Below are 25,400 nucleotides of genomic sequence, written 5' to 3' on the forward strand. Positions count from 1 at the left end.
TAGTTTTTAACTTTTAAAAATCAGGCTGTAATCACTCCTGATTATTTTCAGAAGAATTCCGCATTTAATGTGTCATATTGATGACGTGGATTATGATAAAAAATGTAAATGGAAATTTGATAAAGCAAAAAAATATTCTCAAAACTTTTGGAATCATTTCTGGAGTTTTATCTGAAATGAAAGGAACTTCGAATGAGGGCTTTTAGTCGAGTTGCAAAAAAGAGATTGTTTCTTATTGAAGTTAACAGGAATTTTTTAATTTGATTTTTGAATATTTTAACATAGCTTTGCATTAAACTTTATGCTCAATTGTTCTTCAAATAATTCCTGATACCCTTTTTCACTAAATGCAACAAATAAGTGAAACCCATGCAACATATTCCTCCATTAATTTCACAAACCTGACGCATTTCTACTGGTGTTTCTTTGTGTACAATGTTTTGTGCTCTAATTACCACTATAACATGCAAATCGTGGACATGCAAAACTGCTGAGCGCACTTACGAAAATCGGTTCGGCGCAAAACGTACCTATACGCTTTCGAAAGATAGCAATTGTAGATCAAGTTCTTTATTGTTCCTCAAGGCTTCATTTCTCAAGCCAAGTATACGTTCAACAATTAGAGCTTCCTTGTCAAGCTTTTTTATGCACAATTTACATTAGGTTGTTCTCCCAACCTTCCAACGCAGGTTTTACATGTGAAAAGCTGCTGTTTTGACTTCAATTTTCGTATTTTAGAAATCGGAATATGGTTTTATCAAACTGGGGGACAAGATAACTATTCTAATCCAATTACTTATTATTAACATAACACAATCCACATTGTTTTCGAAACCGCAACGTAACAGTTTTGTTGATAGGTTAGCAGTTTTTGACTGAATATGCTTAACGTTTATTGGAACAAAAACTGATAAAGCTCAAATTTATCCTGAGGAGACATCACTCTGACAGGCCCATTGACCTATTTGATGTTCTCCCCAAATACATATAACTTCTTGATTATAAATTAATTGTGTAATCATTAAGTGACTTACTCGATATGTATTTGGAAAAATTCATTATTATTATTGCACACGAATCTTTTCTTTTTTTTCTAGTTTTTATCACTAACTTCGTTTAGTCATAATACTTAAGTAGTACGAACTTCTTTGCTAAGCTGGCACCCGATGTCTTTGACCCCTTTTTTGAACTCTGGGAAACTAATGCACTGGCTCTTATCATCGTCCATGTTTCTGAAGATGAGGCCGATGTGTTTGATGCCCCCTGGTCCCCTAGACAGGGCTGTCAGTCTGATTTTGTCAACGGGGTCTGTCGCATTTTTCAGCTCCTCCTTCACCTTCCGTTGCAGTTCCATCTCTTGTCGTGTTGTGGATCCCATTGTTGTCGTCTATTAAAGTAAATAACGGGTTGTAAGTTTTCCTTGATGGAATGTCAAATCCTTCGCAAATCCGAAAATTTTTAGATCCTTAACTGAAGTATGAAACTTAGCGCGATTTAGAGGTTTTCTTTGTTCAAATTGAAGGTTCAAATTGTTTAGTTATATACTTTTGTATATACTTTTGTTTTGTATAGTTATATGCTCCGAGTATTGATGGTTTGAAAGAAAAGTATAAAATAGTTTTTCTTACGGTTGTATTGTGTGTGCTGTTGTATGTATTTTGTATTGTACGTGGTTGAATGAAGCACCAGAACTAGATGGTAAAACTAGCAAGGTGTAAAAGCGCACGTCTGCTGTCCGTGTGTTGTGCTCGCTGCTCAAAATGAATTTTAATGTTCTTTTAAAAATCTCAGCTGGTATATTATACAAAATAGCACGCATGCTATCAAACGGCTTTGGCTGAATATTTCCCCATTGTTGGTGAAACGTAATCTTCGTGTGTGGTAGTGTATTCTTATCCACAGTTTGAGATCGACTGTTCTTCTGGTTGGCATAGTTTTAAGTGGAATTTTGAACAGGTGCAAGAGTTTTCACAAGGGTCAATGGAAGTTCATTTTCAAACTTCATTCTAAATGAGAGATTGCATCGGACATTCTGCATATTGTTGTTGAGAATGATTCCTCTCCTTCTCCTTTTCGATATTTCTGCTCCCTTTAAGTTATTTGTAGTGATTGATTGTTTTAATGACCTGTGCTAATTTTTAAAATTGACTAGCTTTAAAGTGTTAAGTGTTGTTAAGGTTCGGACTTCATTAAAATAAATAGTACAAGGCTTTTAATCCAAGAATTTAGTTCGCCAATTTTTCACGGTATGATGGTGATACGTTGCCATGTAAAAACATTCAAAGTTCAAAAGTTTTGGGAGCTTCGTTGGGTTATAAGGTGTTCTGGACCTCGCTGGAATTGCGAGGTTAAACTTTGACTAAAACAGTTAATATATTTGAACCAGGGTAAATTGAAAGGAGTTTTTCAGGTTAGTTGTTCAACATGACTCCAAATTAATATTCAAAGCCGTGATCTATTTGTCAAAGAAAACAAACAGTGACCCGACCAACAATGATGTTTCCACAAGAGTTCATTCTCTTCTCTGCGTTTTATTTACTAGGCGCATTTTTTATTGTGGTTCCGCCCCACGAAATTAGAGCAGCAGGGTTTTCAATCGAGTACCTGTTCTGCAATTATCTGGGCAATGAAATGCGAGACTTCGTGGGCTACCAGATCAGAAGGACCTCTCTCAACATTCTCATTCACTCGTTGCTCCCCATTGGATATTATTTCTCTGGTGTTCTCTGTACTGATTACTTCTACAAATATTTAAGTTAGTATTATTTTGCTTCAAATGATCCCCTGTGAACATTTTTTTCTGAATCGAAGATGAGTATTGGTGGAGCGTCTTTGATTAATAATTTTGTTAGAAGGTATTTGAAATGCGGCACGTGAAAAGACAGTGTTTAGGCCAGGCTGTTAATCAAAATTGAAGAGCAAAGGGAATAGAAAGTGGTTAAATGCTATCAAACGAAGTAGCAATTATATTAGTTCTACGGTCTTTTCAATACGGTTTTCCTCTTGATCAATTTTTCAACTGACGTTTTCGAATTTTCGTCTTCAAAAACCGGATAAACAGGTGAAGCTTGGAGGGCATTAAGTCCCTAAAAGCTCTACTAGTCTCGATGTGTACAATTCACTGAAGCTACTCATAAGACATAAAATCGTGGTGCGAAGGCAGTCTTTTTGGAGGTTTGGACCCCCCCCCCCCGTTCTCGCCTCCCTAAGAGAAAGCTGACTATTACCGATGCCAAACAGTGCTTTGAGAGCAATTTGCCTGACGCTGACGGTGGGCGGTTATGTTTGATAGCTCATTGCGCGTTGTTGCGATAGCGAGAAATATAAAGAAATTTTTGAAAGCGAGCAAAAATTTTTGTTCACGTGCAGCATTTAGCTGTTAAAATGCTGTTGCGTGGTGTGCTGTTTATGTGTTCGTGCAATTTTCGGCCAGAATAACTTAATGGTAACAAAATTATGAGAACAAATTTTATTGATATTGTCAGCTTCTCAATAATTTCCTCGCATTTAGTGGTTATTTTTGCTACTACCATTTTACTTTTGTTTTTGTTAATTTTAATTCACAGATAAAATTCTGAGCGCCTAATTGATGATCGCCTATCTGAGACAAACATCACTGCTTTTGCAAAAAATCTCCGGTTTTCTTCCCATTTCTGATGGATTTTGAATTTTTTCTAATAAGAACACTGTGAATATTGGTTTATCTGAGGTTTTATTAATTGCTCTGGAATGAAATTTGAAGCAGTTATTGTTAACTTGTTGCTCTTGTTTATGCGAAATTTTCGGTTGACCGTTTTGTCTTGTACTTTTTGCGTGGATTTGAATTTCTGTGTCGAGCATAAATCAAGTGCCGGCAGACAATTCACTACTGAAAATCGAATGAAAGGTGCGCCGAAATTGGTGTAATTTTTGTCACTTCAAATTTTATCAGTTGTTATTGTAATATATAATAACCTCTAACTTCTAATGATGTCATTTGAAGCCCCCTTAGTGAATTCAGTTGCCTCCCCGACTGAAGCAAGCTGCAATAGATTTGGGCTTCCACTAGTTCGAGAGCAATTCTTTTGATGGCAGTCGGGTATGTTAATTAGATTCAGATCCCGGCTATATGCTGCCCAACCCAGTGACTCCTACTCTTTTTCTCAGAAGAAATTTCGGCGATTTCTTTTTTGTCAATGTTTTTGTTTATTAGTTTAGAGTTGGAAGACATTTTAGGTAGATGGATGATAAAAATTTTTGCAATGAACATGCGATATTGTGACATTTTTTGGTATTGGAATTGGACCGATTTCCAGGTTTTTATTGATGAAACAATTCTAAGTACATGCGATTTTGGTTTTGGAAAAAGGAATAGAGTCTTGGAAATTTTTTAAATATTTATTTATTTAATAATACTTTTTTGAGCTAAATTGATAATGCTGCGCACTCTGAAAAAAGTTGTTGCCACACCAACTAGTGTTAAGTCATGCTTCCGGTGTCAGGATTTACCACTTTTTCAATCTTTAATGAAGCTTGGCGTGGATTTCGTTCGCCTGTCGTTCCAGAGCAATTCATCCGACGTTTGGTTTATGTTTTAGTTTGAAGTCTTTTAATTTTTTTGGGAAACTACGTATCGGTAGGCTCAAATTTAGCCAACAAGAATCAGAAGTAGAGTGTTAAAAGATTTAGAGTAGTAAACGCTGTATGACCTCCAATTGAATAAATATCCACAGATATGTGATTGAACAATCATCAGTAAATGTTTGTCAGTATTAAGGGATGCTTATTAACGCAATATTTATTCAATTTTTATTTAATAACAATAATTTTAATAACGATTAATTCAACTTTTTCTGCGTTGTCAATTCACTTCCTTCCAGAAGCCGTGACAGATCAGAAAATTAAAACACTGATATCGGGAAGGCAGAATTAGGTTCGATGCTTCGCATGTACACTTCTCGAATTCTTTCATCCTTTTTGAAGCCACTTTTTAAATTTTTTTTACGTTAGAAAGCAAGCTGTTTTTAAGTCAACGTTGGACTTGTTGTTAACTTGATAATGCCTGGATGTAGAGAGCATGAACAAATCGTTGCATGAAGATAAATTGATGCAGGATGAAAAAAATTATCTAAAATTTATTATTTCCAATCTACGAAGTTTAAAAACTGAACCTCATATAAACTGTCTATGTTGCTAGTTCTAATTGCACTGTAGAATTTTCTGAATAGAGTATTTTTTCACTTCGACTGTTGTTGTTGTTGTTGATGATGTGGGTTCTCAGTCTTGTGACTGACGGGCATCTCTCCCATTCCGTGTTCGTTAAAATATCGTCCTCGTGTTCCTGCGCCTATTACAATCCCAGACGATTTGCCAGCTGCAGCTATTTGTTTCTAAAAACTTTTCATCGACAAATTTCCACATGATCTCCAATATTCGTTTTTTCAGATCAATCTTTTTCGTGAAGGTCATTTGCTTTTCGAGTCTGTTGACTATGCAGGCCGTTCTAAACATAAATTCGTTTCTACCTTTTTTAGTTCTTTTTTTCGATGGCTTAAAAAGTTTGAGCTCTTCCACTTTTTGTTTCCTCTCAGGAAGCTTAGGTTGCCTAACTTCCTCAGATGCCAGTTTTCTTACCAGTAAAATGTCATTCAGTTGCAGATAAACAGGAAGAGGCAGAAGATTCAGCAGTTCTAATTGAATTTCGCAGCTGGTTTGGACTCCAGCTATCCATTTTACGCACCTATTTTGAAATTTCTGGAGTACAGTTAACTCTGTTTTTTGTGGGCGCAATGCATTGAAGGCCGCAGACTAGTACTGGTAGAATTACGGAGTTGTAGACACCGAATTTCAAATTTGTTGCAATTTCCTGGGAAATATTGCGCTTGAGGAGATAGAGAACACTATTCTTTAACTCGGTGCTCAAGGTGCTTTTCAGAGGCCAGGCCTTCATGTATATGAGTCCCCCTGTCTTTTACTACATCACTGCTGTTCAGCACTTCATTATTCAGGTAAAAAATTTGTTTAGCTCCTCTAAAATAGATCGTGGTGCATTTGTCCATTGCTAAGCTCATTTTTTTCAGTTACCCAGTTGCTTATTGCATCAAGTCAGCTTGTATTTGATGATGCCCTGTGTTAATGCTTAGCTGTTTCAAATCATCAGCAAAAATTTAGGGATAACTGAATCGTAGCACCTCAGGGAGGTCATCAAAAAAAATACAGAACAGCAGAGGGCCCAGCAAGGATCCTTGCGGCACTCCACTAGTTACATCTAGGGTTTTTGACCTAACATTGTCGACTCTTACAAACTTTTTTCTGTTTTTCAGGTAGTCATCTAAAACTTGAACTAGACAGCCGCCAACGCCCGTTTTGGCAATTTTCTTTAGAAGTTCATGGTGAGGTACCTTATCAAACGCTTTCGAGAAATCTGTGTAGAACGCAATTATTTCATCCTTTGAATATTTGTCAAGGCTTTCAAATATTCTCTGCAGGAAGGCAAGCGTATTCGTCAGTACAGATCTTCTAAAGTACAGACCGTGTTGATACTTCGTTAAGTAATTGGAGGGCATATTATACACTTTTTGTGAAGATTTTACTTATTATGTTCAACAGAGAAATTGGTCTGTAATTTTCAACTGATCTTCTGTCGCTTTTCTTGAAAATCGGGGAAACTGCAATTTTCCTACTATTAGGTAATTTTCTCAGACGCTTTACGTTCTTAATAATTTTGTTCAGGAATTTGACTATTTCGTTGCAAGTTTTCTGGTAGAACACTGGTGGTAAGCCGTCTGGAGCTCGAGCTTTTTAGGATCTATTGCCAGAAGAATGTTTAGCATAGATCTTTTTATTTCACTAAAATTTGTCAACTCTAGGTTTTCAGGTTCAATTTCTTTGATATCGATTGAAATTTTGGGTGAAAAGAAAGATTAGAAGAACCCATTCAGCATACTGACTTTGTCATAGTCATTTTTGCTTGTTTTGGATTTAAATACAAGTAGCTTTGGGAGACTGCATGATTTGTTAAAGCTTTTCAAGTGCCTAAAAACCAATTGTGTATCTCTAGTAGGCATAAGATCTTGATAAAGAAGTTTATCTGTCTCCGCAGCTTCAGTCACGACAACTCGTAAAGTCTCTACATGTCTTTTGTGGTAGCTGGTGGGCTTTTTACGAAGTAGTTGCTGTTGGGCTTGTAGTCTTTTCATAAAATTAGAAATGCTACGTGGTACGTTAAGGTATATTAGGTCTTCAAAATACTGGTATATTTCTTCACTCATTTGATAAGTATTTAAATAGCATGCAGGATTAAAAGGTTTGGTTCTCACCATTTTGCACCTTTCAGCAAAATTTGTGTTTCCGAAGCTTCATAAAGTCTCAAGGTGTGGTTTATTTTCAGCATGCTCAACCTCAACTGTCAGTCTAATTGGAGTGTGATCAGAGCAGTTGTAAATTTTCTCAACAGCTTCAACGTTTTCTGCAGGTTTTTATACTGTGCAACATCGAGTATATTTTGCGAGCAGGTCGGAAAATCTATGGCTTGTATTAGGAGGTTACTTTCTACAGATCTAGTACCTCTTGTTCTTCATTGTATGTGCTAATTAAAGTTTTCAATTAGCCTGAGGGAAATTTAAGTCACCGTATATTCAAAAAAGGAGTATTTTTAGGGAATAAATTAAAAAGCTTGCAAAAAGTGTCAGCGTTACATCTGTGGGTACTGTTCGCCGGAGGGTTATAAAACGCGCAAACGATGATTTCGCTGTTATCAATTTTCAACTTTACTGCAACACAGGAGTGAGGTAGATCTTTTGCATACTTTTCGGTGTGTAGGTAATTTTTAACAGCTATCAAAGAACACCCATGAGTATTTTTATTTCCATCTAGACGCCTATCTGCTCGGTAGATATCATAGTCTTGCAAAAGCAGCTCAGAAGAAGAGTTATTTTTGTTGAACCATGTTTCACAGAGACAGATATTAAAAATTTTCAGATAGAATTGCATTTGCTAGCTTGGTTCTTTCAATATTTACTAGGCTTAGAGTGTTTAGCTGTAGTATGCTGATGAATCCTAGTCAAAATCTCTGGATTATGCCAGGAATGTCCACTGACAAGACATGGGTACCATGACTCCATCACTGAACAGTTCAAGATTTCTGATTTTAATTTTCTCTAGGCACCCCCCTCATCTAGTAGTTGTCTGTGCTTCTGAAGGACTAAAATTTCTCTCAGGGCATCGTCTTTTGTAGGAGCTGGCAGGAGCACGCCTCTTTGGGAGAGACGTTCTTTCTTCTCTCTAGCTCTAGCAAGCACCATGCGTACTTCATTACTTCATATTCAGATTGTAAAGCTACCAGGTGTCTTCTTGAGCGCATCATTCATTTTTTGATCTACTATTTCTTGAGTTTTTTCCTCGAATTTTTGGAGTTTTTCTACCTTACTATTTTCGCTAACTGTTTGTGCTCTGCAGCGCATGAAGGTATCACGCTCGTTGTTATCGACACACGCATTACAGAGAAGCATTCAGTGCACACCTAGCTCTCAAATACCAGCGATTGCAGTTTGTGACTGAAGTGTGCGTTCAGTAGTCATGTGTAAAAGCGTGTTACAGAAGCATTGGAATGGCTCATCGTTTGCTGATGTTTGCTTTTTGAGAGACTAACAGAGCTTACCCATGTTCAACTCTCAGCCGCCTAGTACGGTGGCGACCTAAAGGTGCCTTTGGACAAAATGAGCAGTTAAGACTTGAACTTAGTTGCAATATTAGTTGGCAAGCCTAAAGGCACCTTTTGATACTGAAGCTAAAGGGAAGGGGAGTTACCTCACGAAGCAGAAGAAGATAGGGATGATGAGGAAGGCGGACGATTCCAGTCACGACAGGGGCATTAAGTGTGGAAGCCTTTGCACTCGTATTTGTCAAGTTTTACTTTCTTGTTGAGCTGTTTGCTGTATCGATTGTACAGCACCTTCTCCTTGATGCAGTTCTTGATGTTATTCAGTCCCGCTTTATTCAGATGAGTTCTATCTTCTCTGTAATACTTCTTACCACTAACGTAGTTCGCTACACACTGAGTTTCCAAGGAAATTTTGGCTCCACTCCAGGAACTTTCTTTGCCAAAGCCTCCAAGTTGTCGTTAGCTTTCTTTGCGTGCTCCTTGTTTTCGTCTCGTTCTGGGATGCCAAACTTGAAAGGCTCCTTCTTTCTCGGGACTAGGAAGTTGGCTAGTTACTTGACTAGGGGGCTTGTAGGAGGGGACACAACCAGAGAACAGATCGTTGCCTCCTGTGAATAGGATGATGAGCTCGTACTGCTGGTCGTTTGAGATGAATTTGTTGGCGTCGACTATGCTCCCACTTGGGTCCGACAGGATGTTGAGGTTGCCTGCAACTAGTTCTCTAGCTTGAGAATCAGCAATCAGAGGGAACTTTGTTTCTGCTGGTTTGTTGATGTGGTATCGTTTCCTCTGGTCAGTCATGAAAGGTTGTCATCATAGACATCATCATCATTACCAATATGAAACTATTTAACTCATTAACAATATGAAACTGTCTGGTAAGAAAGAATTAATTTATCATCGCTTGCAAAGTATAGTACAGAATAACAAAAATTTAGTCGAAGCCACAAAATTTACAAAAGAATGGCACAATCAGTAAAGTATATTAAAGTTCAAGCTAGGAAAGGACACGCAACGAGGTGCGGCCTACTTCACAGCATGCAGAGAAAGATGGAACATAACTGATCAACTTATTATTTTTTAATAGTAAAATTTGATTCAAAGCGTTAACCAAAATTTGAATGCTAAATAGTGAATGCAATTCACTACTGTTTTCTCGCTTAAGGCATTTTAAAGCTTTTTTAAGCGAACATCCAGACTTCGGTAACTAATAGAAAGAGAAATAGTAAGAGAAAAGATTCTTGATAAAAATGCAGGTATCACACAGGCCACGATTTTTCCATGCTCTCCGAATCCATGCATTATTATCAAGCTTATATCAGATGCTGAGGGCCACGTTTAAACAACAGCTCTATTTTTAATAGCCAATTTCACAATATAATTTGACTTTAAAAAGAAGGTAAACGAATATTTTTGGCTCTATATTGGACATCAATGCTCCTCAAAAGAAACTTAAAATTGACTGCTCCAGGTAAAAAATTTAGAATTTGCGGGAATTTCTTGTGTCAAAATTTCCTATTAATTGTGCATATATTTCATTGTATTTATTAGAGGCTTTTTCTGCATCTAAATTGAATCCAGTTAAAATTGTTTTGCTAGCTTATTTTTTGCCTTGAATTGACCCGACTGTTAAAAATGGATGCAATGAGTATTCATTGCTGTGATTTTTTTGCGCGTTTATTTTTTTTGGCTTTTCCGCTTGCCTTCGTCGCCTGCTGATTATGTAAATCATTGAGAGGGGATAAAAAATCCATACAGTTAAAACAAAAGGTTTTGTTAAACGGGTTGAATTTGATTTGTACGTTTGCAGATCAGGGTATTGCAATTAATCCGTGTTCTATATTGAACTGGGATTGCAAGACTAATATCAAGTAAATGAAGTCAAATGAGATCTCTCTTTTTCGGAAAGCATATCGAAAAATTGATCTGGTTCTGAACTAAATTAGACTTATTTTAATTCTATTCAGCGGGCGTAAAAAGATGAGGAAAGAGTTTTGAAAACATTACTGTGTTCCGTCGTGGAAAACCGCGATTAACATTTCCTTTTGAACTATGGATTTAGTTTTTGAAGATTCTTCCACTTATCGGATTCTTCTATCTCGCACCAGATAATGTGGAACTGTTTTAATTTGTATATATCCTAGTAATTGGGCGTGTGCTATAGCGGAGACGGCAGTGTTTTACTGGGCAGCCTATGTGTCATGCAGTCTGTTGATAGCACTCTATGGGGTGATATGCTTTGTCAAGTACAGTGTCAGATGTCATGCATTGCACCCTCTTGCCATCTCACTCAGGCATCAAGCTGCAGGTATGACAAAAGTATCCTGACTATTTCGTAGTTGCGCTATTTAACCTCAAATTATTGTTGTAATGCAAACCAAATACATAGGGACTTTGGTTTCAATAGAATAATCGAATCACAGTTAAGAATTTTCCTCAGGCCGCGTTTATATAGCTATATTTTATGAAAAGATAAAAATATGTTGCATTGTACCCCTATTAAGACAACTAAGCTCTAAATTGAACAAGAATTAGTTATATTTTGTTGAAAACGCTTGCAGAATGAAAGACATCTATAGAAGGATTAATAGATATTCTTGGGGTGTTATTGGCGAACTGCCATTGCTCCGAACATTTCAAACTTTTTAAAATGAATTCGTTTTTGCACTTTTTGTCCGTTTTTGCATTTTTATCGTTCAGTTATGTATGTTTGTCGTAGATGGCGCTGGGACATTAGATATATATATATTGATAGAGAAAAAGAAGGTGCATTTTATGTTGGAAGTGAAAAGTTGGAAAATTTAATGGGTTTGAATTGGGCCATTGTAATCAAGAACACCAGTTATTCAAGGTTATCATGGAATTAAGCATGTTTTCGCTTGATAGTGGCCATGGCCCGTGAGGTTTAATTAAATGCTCCAATCTCATGTTTAAGCCTGTACATTTTACTACGATGGCCTTTCTATCTGTTGTCCTTTTACAATCGTGGAAATTGTTGTAGATTGTCTGCAATCGGTGAACTAAATTGTTCAGACTGTTTAAGGATCGACGTCTCACTCAGAATCGTCCCTTAGTTTAAATACTGCAGCATCTGCATCAGCATCCTCGAGAAACCCTGGGAGCTCAAACAACAGTAGCAGCCAAAATAGACAGGGCAGAGGTCGCAACAACTCAACGGGCATCTCATGGACTCTGGCAGCTAACGCCGTGAACGCCGAAATGCTACAGGTTGGAAAAAGAAACTTTGTGCCAGCCTAAATTTTGAGTTTACATTTTGGTTGATAGTAGCCATAAAGCAAAAACTGGCGCTATTATTAGCCTTCTCTTAGCCTTTACGACTCGAAGAGGAGAATTGTTTTTCTTGAGGTTTTAACGAATCAAAGAGGAATATTTGTATAGTATTTGTTAAAACGGCGTTCTGAGCTTAAGACGAAAATGGGTTATGAACCATTTTTTTAGCGAGAAAGGTTTTTTGGTCATGCGCTGCCTTCATTGAATGAGTTTTCGCCTTTGAAGAGTTTTCGCGCTGCGTTCATTTGAATGAGTTTTCGCCTCATGTAGGTGCTCTCCTCTCCTTTTTAATTCGTTTTACATTTTCATCACGTTTTCCGTTTTACAAGTCACGATTTTCATGTTTGACTCTTGACTTACCTCACTCACTGTTTTAACTGAATGGATTTATTTCACACATGAATTACGCAATGTAGTGAATGCGGTTAATATCAAAAAAAGCAAAATTGAAAGAAACAGGATAAACTAAAAAAGCCCGTTCATTTAGTGATTCTGCAATAGTTAAAGTTTATTAGCGCGATTGTTAGCTGACATTAGAATTGCGCTTCATAGATTTCAGTTTACCAGCTGAATTAAGTATAGTGTTACAGTTTAACTGAAAATAAATACCAATTTAGGACAGTTTTTGACACTTAGAAAAAATTCTGTCAGGCCCTGTCTCCACTTTTTTCGTGCTTCAATCACGAGATTTCCTGCTCCGAGTTTTGTTCGGAGCCTAATTCTGAAATTGATACCAGAGTGATTTTTGGATCCTAACTATGCGTTTCAAGTGCAAAGTGAACTTTTTTCTAAGTTTTCAAGTTAATTTTTTGCTCAATTTTAATAATTTCTTTTTTTTGGATCTTTGACCGGACTTCTTGATCTTCCTCTTCACAATTTATGCGTCTTTTAAGCATGAGGTTTCTTGATTTTATAAAATTGTTTCCATTCTTATCTGATCTTGGTATTTTTTGTCAATTACTCTTGTGTTATTTATATTTATCTTAATTTTTGGTGGTATGTTTTTGAACTTCAGTGAGTATTTTTTAAAAATATTTTGTTGTTTTGCAAATTATTTTACTGTTTGGAGTCTTTGAGCTCTAAGGTTTTGCTATGTCGTTTTTAAGCTTTGAATGGTAATAATGAAATGTCATTGGTTTGTTATTTCTTTTTTAAATGTTTTTTTATTTTTGAGACTGTCATTTTGTTTCTTTTCCACAAATTCTACATTTCACGAATTTTCATTTTGTATCGTATTCTCCACATTCTATCATTCTCCTAAGACCTATAATTTATAATTCTATTGTTTTAGTGGTTGAATCGCTTTTTTAGACCTGTCAATTATCGTGGTTTGCAATTGATTTAATTTAATATCATGCAGCGCTGAGACTTTAATCGATAGTTTGACTGATATTTTTCTACTTATTTTCTTAGAACTAGGTTTTGGTAACAAAGATTATTTTTCTGTTGGTATTGTTGTGTTACCTTTTGCCAGCCTTTCTTGGGTCGCTGAGTTAATTGTGGACTTTAAGTTTTAACGACCATAATCATGAGTTATTTCATGAGTTTTTAGCCCCGTAATTTTTTGAGCCTATCAGTATTCGTCCATCCCAAGGATTTTGGTCATTTTTCAAAGTTATCACTTATATTTCTAATAATACAAAATATTGCCCTATCAAGATTTCACAGTGAGTTTTGCTGTCAAACTTGTGTCCTCAAATTTAAAAATGTGCGGCTCTTTTGTATGTTTTCTGAATGTTGTAATTGTTTTACTCTCCAATTTCTTTAGCTGCAATCATTGTTTTGTTTGTGAAGTGCCGAAGCTTCGAGTCGGTTCCCAAATTTTCCTCGAGAATTTTATTTCGGCTTCAAGGTTTTTGTTAGTACCATATGACGATGTCACGATTTATGCAAGTCAGCTTTTTTAACGCATTTTTAACTGAATTGCGTACGTAAAGTCATTTTCCATTCTTACTGGAGCAAATTATATTTTCCATTTGCCTGATTTGCTTCTCAAACGGCTGTTATTTTGGACGCTTTACTTTATATAATGAATTTGAATTGTATTTGGGCACTGTCTTTTCACTCATTTTCATGATTTTTGAAGTCAAATTGGAGTCGTGATTTTGGTCACGCCGAAACAGGAAGTGGAGCGAAAACGCGAGTGGTTTTGTGACGTGAATTTTTTGCTCTAATTTTAAAGTAGAGTGAGAAAACGGTGTTTGAACAAAAATTAGATTTCCCGCTAGTGGTTCTTTGTTCACATGCGGCAATTTCACTTTGATTGTTACTATTTTTTCGTTTTTTGGATCGGATTTTTTTCTATTTTGTTTTCCCAATCCATTCATAGTTTCCCAATCCATTCTAGGCCTAGTTTTATTGTTTCAACCAAATTTCAATTTTTCGGTAGTGGTTTTTTGTTCACATGCTGCATTTTAACTTTGATTTTCTGTTTTTTAAAAAAATTTTTTGATCTGTTTTTTTTTTTGGAAATTGTTTTCCCAGTTCACTCATAGTCCCTCTTAGGTCTAGTGTTTTAATTAGTGACTGAAAATTCCTTGACTTTTACGTCAGGGCTTGTCCTTCTATGTTTTTTAATTCGCTTTTCCTTTTGATCACGTTTTTCGTTTTTACATAAGTCACGATTTTCAAGTTTGATTTCTGACTTACCTCACTGTTTCAACTGAATGGATTCTAAATCCTTTCAAGCATTGAATTACGCAATGTAGTGAATACGTTCAATGTCAAAAGAGCAAAATCTAAATAAATAGAAACGGGATAAACCGATAAAGCCCGGTCATTAAGTCATAGTGCATTAGGTTATCAAAGTTCATTAGAGCAATTGCTAGCTGATATTAGTATTAAGCTTAATACCCTTCAATTTAGAAGCTGAAGTACGTATAGGTTTAGAGTCTAACTGAAACTGTACATTGAATTAGAACAATTTTTTTTGAAACTAAGGAAAAAATTTTGTCAATTTCTATCTTCTTTTTAATAGCCGCCCTCATCTTCTCAGCCGGCTATTATAGCGCTCCTATTTTTTTTAACAATTCAAAGAATTTGAATTGTATTGGTTCGCTGTGTTTTTTTTAAGATGTGTTAACACATTTTTCAATGACTTTGATCTTTCAAAACGGGATAAACAGGTAAAGCCCAGCGGGCATTAAGTTTCATTAGAGGCCCAAAGTGGGCTTTAGTAGTCCGTCAAGTGCTTAAATTGGTGCAGCTGCTGGGATGGCCTTAATTTACGGTTAAAGGGTCATTTTTAGGAGTTTTTGGGCTCAAAATGGTGCAATTTTTCATGATTTTTGTGATTGTTTGAGTTTTTTTGTTTGATTAGTCTTAGGTTGAACTTTTTAAAAGTTGATGAAGGCCTTTTCTGAAACCAAATTGCTTGTTATGACCATTTTATAAGCTATGTGTTTTAGTACTACAAACACACAAAATGATAATTTTGCAATTTTTTTTCAGGTTTTTTGAAAATTTTTTGTCATTTTTTGAGTTTTTTAGCCCTAGGTGTCAAGAAACCTCCTCTATGGTTTGATAAAGGGTTTGATGATAGATTACTGCATAGTTTCTAGTGATAATGGAATGGTTTTCAACTGTCTGCCATCATGAATAATAGCATTTTTTTGACAAAACTTGAAATGTCTTTCATTTGACATTTATTGTCATTCGAGTTGTTTGAATCGCAGGGGCCAGTAAACCTCATTAGGGGTTGGATAATAAGTTCGCATTTTTTTGTTTTTGAAAATTTCCATCAGTTTTTTGGTTTTTCCAGCTTCGGGGACCAGGTAATATCCTTTGAGGTTTGTTATTAGGACATTGCATAGTTTTTAGTAACAACGGAATGGTTTTTAACATTTTAATGTCTCGAATTTTAGCATTTTTTGGATAAAATCTGCAATTTTTTAAGGTTTCCTAAAGTTTTTGTCAGTTTTTGATATTCGTCCATTCTCAAGTGCAAGAAAACCCATTCCACGTTCTGATCACAATTTACTGCATGGTTTTTAGTTTCAAGTGATTTGTTTTCAACAATTTAACCTTTCGAGTTTTAGAAGTTTTTCGATAGAGTTTGCAATTTTTTTCATGTTATTTTAAAACATTTATTTTATTTAATTTTTCTTGGATTAGTAGCTGGGTAACCTCATCCAGGGTTTGATAGTATGTTATTAAATATTTGCTAGGGGGCTATTGAATGGCTTTCAACATTTTAATAGATCCAATTTCTATTTTTTGAAGTTTGAAATTTCTAAAAATATTTCCTATCGACCTATGAGCCAATGAGTTTTTAAAGCTTGGAATTCGGTTACTGAATAGCCTCTAGAGACACAGAAATTTTTTTGAAGATATTTATATCACAATTTTCAGCAACATTTCCTTATAATTTGCTGTTGATTTCTTTTAAATTTTTGGGTCAATTTCGAGTTAATCGATCTTCAAGGGCCAATGAATATTTTTGAGGTATTGCAGATATAATACTGGACCAATTTCAGAAACAAAATTTGGTTTTGAACTTATTTTTGAAATCGGTATTTTTAAGGAGAGAAAATTTTGCCTTAGGTTTAAAAGCTTCAAGAGTTTTAGCAATGAGTATGTTTTTGTTTCTCAATTTTTTGATGATATTTGTGTTCTGGCTGGCATTGTTCAATTGGTCGGCTGGTCAGGTAGAGTACGTCTGAGTTTTCCATTCAATTCTTTGAATTGTATTTCAGGACTTGTCCTGCTATGTTTTTTACTTCGTCGAATAAAAAAATGTTTCGCTTTACCTCATTTTGCCGCTTTTTCAACATTTTGCGTGATATCTTTTTGACTTCTCTAGGCTAGTTTCTCTCTTCTCTCATTCTGCTAAAAGTGATTTTGAACATCAGTTGCTCAGCAAAGCAATTCAAAATGAACAGAGTCAGTATAAAAAATTGAAGTCAGAAGTAGAAACGGGATAAACCCATAAAGCCCAATTTTAGATGCCCGCTATTTGAACGTCGTTCCTATAAGTCTTAGTTACCATCTCTAATGCTTATTGGTATTGATAGTAGCCCCTGTAGCCTCTCTCTAAGAAACAGAAGCACGTTATCTTCAACTACCAAATGCCATCAAAATAAATCGGGACTTAAAAAATGTTTTTGTACAAAAATCTTTTTTTTTCAATATCTTCTATTCTTTCAATCCCAATCATGCTTATTGGAATCAACGGCGGCTATTTTCCGGCAATCTGCCGGGTATGTTTTTCTTTTTCAATCCCGATGTGCATCTAGAGTGTCAACGGCGGCTATTTTCTGGCAATCTGCCGTGTATGTTTTTATTTTCTTTTTGAAACTGCAGATCTAGCTATCGCAGCTATTTTCTTCAAAGCTTGACCTTGATTTTTGAGCTGGTTTGACAGGAGCGTGACAAGTTCTGCTCTGGGCCGCACAATTGCAGAATATTTGTGACCTCCAACTGGCTGATGCAGGCCTCGATCTACACTGTCAACATTGTGCACAAGAGTGACATCCATCTTGTGCTAACTGCCAAGCAGGAGCTGGACTTCACCACTGAGTCCAGGTTTGCTGAGGAATGGGTCACGGTCGAAGTTCACAGCATCAACGGAACTGTCAAGCCTTTTCACATCAGACTACGTTCACAGGTGGGAAGAGAGAGTACTGAAGGCTGAAGGCTGTTGTTGAATTCTTGTCAAAGAGACTTATAATATTTCGGGCCTTGTTGGTATGTTTGGTGTCAATTTGAGCTCTTTTTGACTGATTTTCAAATATGGAAAACTTATTTTTAAGCTTAAGTGAATTTGCCTTGTTTAACTGACGACAGTTTAATTATAGAATGCACGTCAATGATCTGCTATTGTTTGCCATCAATTTTCCTATGTTAATCGTTTTCTGTTTTTATTGATTGTTTTTTCGCCATTTTAGCGAGTTAACCTTTAGCGCTCTTAATTAGGTTGCTTGACACAATTTGTGAAGCACACAGTTGTCTTCCACGTGCCTCGCCGAATAACTTTTTAATGTCTGCAGAAGCGAAAGCCGAGTGGTAATATTATTTTCTAGCGTCCTTATCAATTATCTGCTATCGATTTTACTGAGCCGAGCTGTTCTTGACACCGTTGATACCAAAAGTGTCTAAAAAATGAGAGCGAATATTTGAAACTTAATTTTATAATCTAAACTTGTGAAACTATTTTTTTGTTTCGCCCTTCATGCTCAATTTTTTGCTGGTCATGCTATTGTATTGGGATTTTTCATGCTGTATTTGTTCACCGAGTTTTGCCGCTTTTTGACATTTTTGCTTCCACTGTTCACACTTTCAAGCCGATGAGAAGGCAAATTAGAAGAATGATTTTAATGAGCTTGAGTTGTAAAAGGAGCGATAAAGCTAGTATGTTTGGAGCTTATCTTTTAATCTCATTAAAGACAGGTCTCATAGGTTTCTAATGGAGATTAAGTCATGCAGTTTATTTGTTTCATTTCAAAGTTAATAATTTCTATAATTTTAACGCTAATTGTTTCAAAAAATATTAAATTTTTGTTGTCTTCGCGAAAATTTGTCCTTTTTGTCGTGTTTTCATTTGAAATCATTAAGTACTAGTCTCATTGGTTTTTTTTCTAATGGACTAGGTAATTGGCTTGAAATGTCTCCTTTTAAAGTTAATGTTTTCCGTAACTTGACTATTGTCAAATGATTTTTTATGACTTGGACTTTATGAGTTTTTTCAAAAATTATCGAATTTGGGAGTTGCGAATTTGGAGTTTCAGCATAAATGAACCTAATTAATGGTCCGAGTTCACAGCTAGTGGTGTGTTATCATTTAATCTCATTTATGAGAGGTCTCATCGGTTGCTAGGAAGGTTTAGGTTAATCGAATTAATCTTTTTTTTCATAGCTAATGTTATCTATGACCTATACGCTGTTATTTTTCATATTTTAGTTTTGCGGGTATTGGTTGTTTTCGTCTCTTCACTTAATCTCATTAATGACAAGTTTCTTCGGGTGCTATTACTAGTTGCTTGAAGGCGTAGCAATATTTCCATTAGTTTGAAAATTAAAATTTTTCGAGAAATATAGTTGTTTTTTTTTTAGTCTTGCATGTTTTTTTGTTTGTTTTTTATTCTGAATTATTTTTTGTTGCTTATCTTGTCTTGTCGCTTAATGTCAAAAATGACAGCTCTTAGTGGCCTTCTACTGCAGCGTAATTTTGGTCAAGTTATTGGCTCCAACGTTCAGGTAATTTTCCCATTGGGTGACGTACCGTTTGTTTTCGGTTTTGTTTTCAAGTGAGTTTTTGAATCATGCCTTTATTTATAGATCTATTATGCTTTTTTCAGCCATTAGAACTGCTATTGTATGTTTTATGACTACTAAAGTTCGTTTGTATGTTTTTGGTAAGGGTTTTGGTGTGTAGTTATGTGATTTTGATACTTAGACGTCACTGACTTTCAAAGTCTCTTCTCTTGCCAAGTTCTTTGGTTTTTGCCTCTTTCGGTTTGTATGTCATCGATCCGCACAATGTTGTTGTTTTGTGTACGCATTCTAAAGTTGCGTTGTGTCAATACTTTATAAAATGTCGTCTTTATTGGTGATTCCTAGAACACTAGTTCACTAGTTCTTGGGAAAAGAAAATCTTTAGTTGATTTAGTGTTTCTGTTCAATTGTGCTGATATAGGTTCATGGGTTTTGTTGACTCTCATAGTTTGATTTTTGTGGTAACGATGTAAATTGTCAGGTTATTAGATCTTTCTTTGCATTGTAACCGAGGACTTTGTTTACACTCGTGAATTATTTTTTTGCTCATATGACACCTCAAAATGACTTTTCTTGCTCAACTTGTCTTTTGCTGCTATAATTAGAAAAATTGTTAAAAGAATATTTTACTCTAATGATGTTTTTCTTCGGACGCTATTAGGATTTTACTCTCTGGACGTTATTTGAGGCGAGATTCTAGTAAGAATACTTTAGTTTTAATCAGAAGTATGAAATAGCATTAAATTGAGATGCCTTTTTTGGTTTTCTCAATCCCTATTCGGTGTTTTCTTGTCCAGCTATTTTCTACTAATTTGCCAGCTCTGTTTTATTTTGATAGCTGCCATCAGCCTCTCAATGGCTATAATTTAAGCGCTCTCCTTTATTTTTAGTTTGCTTTACCTTTTGATCACGTTTTTCGTTTTACATAAGTCACGATTTTCATATTTGACTCGTGACTTACCTCACTCAATGGATTTTAAACTATTTCAGGCATTGAATTACGCAATGTAGTGAATACGGTCAATGTCTAAAGAGCAGAATCAAAAGAAACGGGATCAACGGATAAAGCCCGGTCTTTAAATCTTAGTGCATTAGGTTATCAAATTTCATTAGAGCGATTGCTAGCTGAATTTAGAATTAAGCTAAATAGCTTTCAGTTTATAAGATAATTTGAGTATAGTTTTATAATCTAACTGAAACTACACACTTTTTGAAACTTAGGAAAAAATTCTGTCGATTTCTTTCTCTGTTTTCTTTTTCTGTTTCAATCCCGATGTCCGTCAACGGTGGCTATTTTCTGGCAATCGGCCGGCTATGTGTTGATTAAGCGCATTCCAAAGAACTTATTGCTGTGTTTAAACAACGCATGTTTCAGCGGCTGAATTATCTGCGTGACCAAACGTTCTGATGTCTGAAACAAGATGATCCAGCATTGTATCATTTAATTCCTCTTGATTTGATTTCGGCTAGTCTTCGAAGGAGCTGGGGCGCTTGAGTTATTTGAGTAAATCTGTACTTAAAATTGGTTTCACTGGTAACTCTTTTAAAACATCGGAAAGGTCATAAGAAAATACAAGAGTTTGCTAATTTTCAGACCGCAATTTTTTAACGTTCTTGATAGTTTAAATGAATTTAGGCCAAGTGCAGTTTTTGGCAGCCTAGAAATTTGTTCTTCCTCTTAATTTACGTCTCTAGAAATTAAATGTTAGTCTAGCAGTTAGTCTTTTTAATGATAAAAATGATAAAGGAAGCGTGAGTGTATTTAGTTGCTGTGCAATTGTCTTGAAATTTTCTCTGAGCACCGAATATTTGCACCCAGAAATTTTGTAGCCCCTTCGTACTCACCATTTGCCTGTCCCAAGCACAGTGATACTAGCCCCCATGTTATTAAGCTAGCTGCGAAATTAGTCTTTTAGTTGTCTTTGGCCGTCAATGTTTTGATGTTTTTTCTGCTCTCCGATTGCCCCAGAGCACTATTTTTGTACCGTTTGAATTATCTGACGTGTGTAGACTTCATTTTGATTATCTATTAACGCAAATCTTATTTTTCTGATTACTTTCGATGGCAAAAACTTTCAGAATGTCGTTTTAGTTCTTGATGTCTGTATTTGCGATTTAAACTCAAGGATTACTTAAGTGTTTTTCAATCAATTTGCTTGTTTACGTCTGACTCCACAATTTTTTTTCAAATTTAAAATTTTTGATGGAGAGGCCACAATACGTTTGAATTGTTTCTCAATTTTCCGAAGTTATCTTTATGGACCACTTTTTTTATCAAAAGTTTTATGAAGTTTTAATTTTTCTCTCAGAATTCAATGAGTCATTACAAAGAATACATGGTGACATTCCAATTTGCAGATGCAAATAATTGTTTATTTCGTTGAAAACATTTGCTTTATGTCTTCAAACGGCTTTTTTCACCATTTCTTGAGAAAATTTGACATTTTTGAGAGCTCTGTCTGTGCTGTTCGAAATCGTACCGAAACAGAAGAAAATTATTAGCGATATTTATACGCAAAAGTGAGGTTTTTGTCTTTCAAAACCTTGTTCAATAGACGCTGTCAGCCTGTCAACTGCTATTTTTAGGCGCTATCCTTGTAGTCCCAAATTGAAGTAGTGTATTTGGTCAAGCCTAAACAGGAAATGGAGTGAAAAAGCGAGTGTTTTGCTGTGTGAATTACGGCGTGGTTACGTGACTCTGGCGTTTATCGAGACCCGGGAAGCAGTTCGACATATTCCCAGAACTTTAAAGTGACTTCTGCAGATTCACACAACCTTGTTTAAAACACGAGACGCACGTTTTAAATTGTTGAAAGCTCATGGAATTCAAATTTCTGGCTAAGTATATAGCGACTTCTGGTGTTTTAACTTCTGGGATTGCAAAATTTCGGAATCTTAAAATGTGCACGTGAGTGTTTTATTTTTTCACTCTTATTTTAATGTTGAGTGAGAATTCGTTTTCTCGCTGGACGTTTTTCGTGCACGTTGGACTGTTATATTTTCTCTGTTTTTTCCATTTTGTTGGATTGTTTAAATGATTTTTCCAGTCTTCCTTGTTATTTCTTGATCTATTTTTTTTGTTAAGTCAATGAAAAGCCTTTGAATTATACGTCAGAACTTGTCCTGCAAATTTTTGTTTTTCAATTCGTTTTTTTCCTGTATTATAGCATTTCGCGTTTTAGATAAGCCGCACCTTTGCGTTTCATTTCTGACTGACCTCATTCATTGTTTCAAGTGAATAGAATTTAGAATTCATCCAGAAAATTTTTGTTTGACCGCTTTTGCGCTTTTGTTCTGCATCATTCTTCGCTTTCAAGTAAATTTTTCACACTTGACTTCTGAATTTTTGTTTCATCTCAATTGCTTCCGAAATAAAGTTTTTTGCCAAAAGAAGCGATTGAGTAGCAGAGCCGTTATAGCTAAGTTGTTGGACTGCCATCATGGAGGTTAAAATTTCGAACCCGTGGGGTAGGCTTGTTGGACGCATAAAAATTCTAAGCTAAACCCCCTCCAAATTAATTGAGAGCAATTCATCCGACGTCAGTCGTTTATGTCCTTGAATTTTTTCGGGGCTTCCTCTCTTTGAGGCTTATTTGATTGGTAAAGTTTGTAGTATGCTGTGCACTTGATCTTGATGTTAAGATAAGTTCTTTTTGTGTTTTTGTCATTGAAAATCCGACATTGAGTAGCGTAACAAATTGGCAAACAGTAGAAATAGCAAAGACGCATGTGTCTTAGCTAATGTCTGAAAGAAAATTCATACTTAGCAAAATTTCTGATTTAGGAGTACCACGAATTGAGGGAGCGGCTATCGGCTCCTGTTGTAAACGCGCGGAACATTGTGCTGAAGCAAAGTATCAGTGAGAGATTTGTTGCTGCTTTCAAGGCTGGTTTGGCTGAAAACGACAAATTCCTAACGTACTCCTCTTCAGGTATATACATCTTTTTTGAGTGATTATTCGATTTGAGTGGATTGTTAATGTAAAAGGTGCAAAACAACACTCTTTCGAACGTCAGTCAGTTCAATTTATTCATATTTATGTCAACAACGTGTAAGCATTAAGACGTACAAAGCAACAAGTGATACTTAGACGGCAAGGTTTTTTCGATGCTCTTTTACTGGTTTTTTGTCTGATGTTATTGACGTCAAATCAGTTCGTATTCAATCGGCAATTGTCTAGAAAACCTAAAAATATTGAGTCGAAAACCAGCTTAATCGATACATATCATGGTTATATTTACTTAAAATTAGGTTAATTGAACTTTTTCGGAACTTTCTACGTATATTAGAACGTTTTATACGCATTTAAATCTTATTTGGAACGATTTCTATACGCTTTTAAAATACTCGAATCTGATTGGTTAATAATTCGTTCATTTACTGCGTAACATCCTCCGGCCCGGAAGAAGATGTTGGGAAAACTGGTACAAGTTTTACAAGCGGGCGGACGAGTGAACCGGTCGACGTACGTAAAACGGCGGAGCGCGCGACGCTATCGGAGCCGTAACGGAGTTCCACAATCCGAGCGGTTGGGTAGTAACCCCTAGGGTTGGTTTCCTCAACTATCCAAACCAAGTCACCGTTCTTAAGGTGTTGCTCGGCAGGCGTCTGCCACTTAGAGCGTCGGTTCAGCGTCGGTACGTACTCTTTGATCCAACGGGACCAGATCGCATTCGCGTACGACTGCGCACGGGCGTAACGTTTACGATGGTCGAACTCATTATTGCCGACAACAGGCGGAATACCGGTAGAGTGTTCTCCTAAAAGAAAGTGGTTGGGCGTTAAAGCGTTCAAATCGCACGGATCAGCGCTTACGGGTGTTAAAGGACGCGAATTGAGAGCATTCTCCACGAGACAAAAGGTAGTATGCAGTACCTCATCCGTGAGGCGACGCGTGCCAAGAATAGTATACAACACGCGCTTGAAGCTGCGTACCAACCTCTCCCAGATACCACCTTGATGTGGTGCGCTGGGTGGATTGAATCTCCATTTTATACCTTTGTGAGCAAGCTCAGCTGCAATGTTGACAACGTTCCACTTTTCAATACTTTCTCGGAGTTCTTTCTCCGCTCCAATAAAGTTAGTGCCATTGTCCGACCAAATCATGGCAGGTGTACCCCTACGTGACACAAACCGCTCAACTCCCATAACACAAGAACTGGTGTCCATGGATGTAACTATCTCGACATGGACAGCGCGAGTAGTGAGACAGGTGAAGAGGAAGCCCCACCTTTTCTCAGTAGTACGGCGGACAGTAACATAGAATGGCCCAAAGTAGTCAACGCCAGTGTTCGTGAAGGGAAGAGACTGGTAAGCAAGTCTCTCCTTAGGTAAGTCAGACTTGATTGGTTGCATAGTTACAGCTTGGAATTCTCGGCATCTCAGGCAGTGTGCTTTGATGGAACGCAAGGATGATCTTAGTTTCAGTACTGTATAGTGTTCCTGCACAATTGATCTTAGGTATTCAACGCCTTGATGATAATGCTGTACGTGCGTGTGTTCAAGGAACAGTTTTACAAACGGATGACGTGCATCTAAGATGATTGGGTACTTTATGTTAAACCCAACTTCCATTAACCGCTTGATGCGGCCCGAGGAACGTATTAGCCCATTGGGACTAATAAACGGTGAATGTGGAGCAATTCGGCTACTCCGTTTAACGAATTTATTGTCAAGAAGATCTTTTCTTTCGGCTTCAAAAGACTCTCCTTGCACCAAGTACTGTAGATGACGCTCGGCTTCGTCAAGCTCAGTAGGGTCAGTAATGCTACCATCGAGGTTACGGTAGCCGGCATGTTTCGGCAAAAGCCGGAGAACGTATGCGGCAATGCGCAAGTACTTTTGATAAGAACTAAACTTATCAAATGGGAATAACGACAGAACGTTAGTTGTCTGTTTTTTAACAGATGTAGCGAGAGAGACAGTGTCTTCTATGATGACTGCTTGGTTGACGCCAAGTTTGATGTTATTAATGACGTCTTTGTTCGGCACGAAAAGGAACCTTGAGTTAGTTAAGAAATGTGGACCATTGACCCAACTGCTTAGTTGCAAAACCTCAGCGGACATTCCACGCGTGCCAGCGTCAGCTGGATTATCCTTAGTTGCGACGTGGTTCCATTGATCAACGCTGGTATACTCCAAAATTTCACAAACGCGGTTTGCAACAAAGATTGGTTGCTTTTCATTAGAGTTTATCCACTGAAGAACGGTCGTGCTGTCTGTCCACATGAATACTTGGTTAACAGTTACAGTAAG

The 25,400-nt window shown here is 36.5% G+C and overlaps 3 protein-coding genes across 4 annotated transcripts in view; 1 reads left to right on the top strand and 2 right to left on the bottom strand.

Annotated features, from left to right (window-relative positions):
• LOC142357143 (calcyphosin-like protein) overlaps positions 1-1,759 on the bottom strand; it is a 10,076-nt gene extending 8,317 nt beyond the window's left edge. Inside the window, exons 1-2 of the mRNA XM_075408831.1 lie at positions 1,629-1,759; positions 1,145-1,387 (exon numbers count right to left, since the gene is read on the bottom strand). Coding sequence (XP_075264946.1) covers positions 1,145-1,378 — 234 coding nt within the window. The 5' untranslated portion in view covers positions 1,379-1,387; positions 1,629-1,759. The remainder of the gene's footprint in view (positions 1-1,144; positions 1,388-1,628) is intronic.
• Positions 1-25,400, bottom strand: part of LOC142357168 (uncharacterized) — a 288,587-nt gene that overhangs the window by 136,654 nt on the left and 126,533 nt on the right. The window lies entirely within an intron of this gene.
• LOC142335149 (E3 ubiquitin-protein ligase TM129-like) overlaps positions 2,393-25,400 on the top strand; it is a 31,401-nt gene continuing 8,393 nt past the window's right edge. Inside the window, exons 1-5 of the mRNA XM_075383513.1 lie at positions 2,393-2,755; positions 10,806-10,949; positions 11,685-11,869; positions 17,295-17,537; positions 22,929-23,076. Coding sequence (XP_075239628.1) covers positions 2,494-2,755; positions 10,806-10,949; positions 11,685-11,869; positions 17,295-17,537; positions 22,929-23,076 — 982 coding nt within the window. The 5' untranslated portion in view covers positions 2,393-2,493. The remainder of the gene's footprint in view (positions 2,756-10,805; positions 10,950-11,684; positions 11,870-17,294; positions 17,538-22,928; positions 23,077-25,400) is intronic.

The sequence above is a fragment of the Convolutriloba macropyga genome, chromosome 2 (genome assembly GCF_964194025.1).
Source record: "Convolutriloba macropyga chromosome 2, txConMacr16.3, whole genome shotgun sequence".
Classification (NCBI taxonomy): domain Eukaryota; kingdom Metazoa; phylum Xenacoelomorpha; order Acoela; family Convolutidae; genus Convolutriloba; species Convolutriloba macropyga.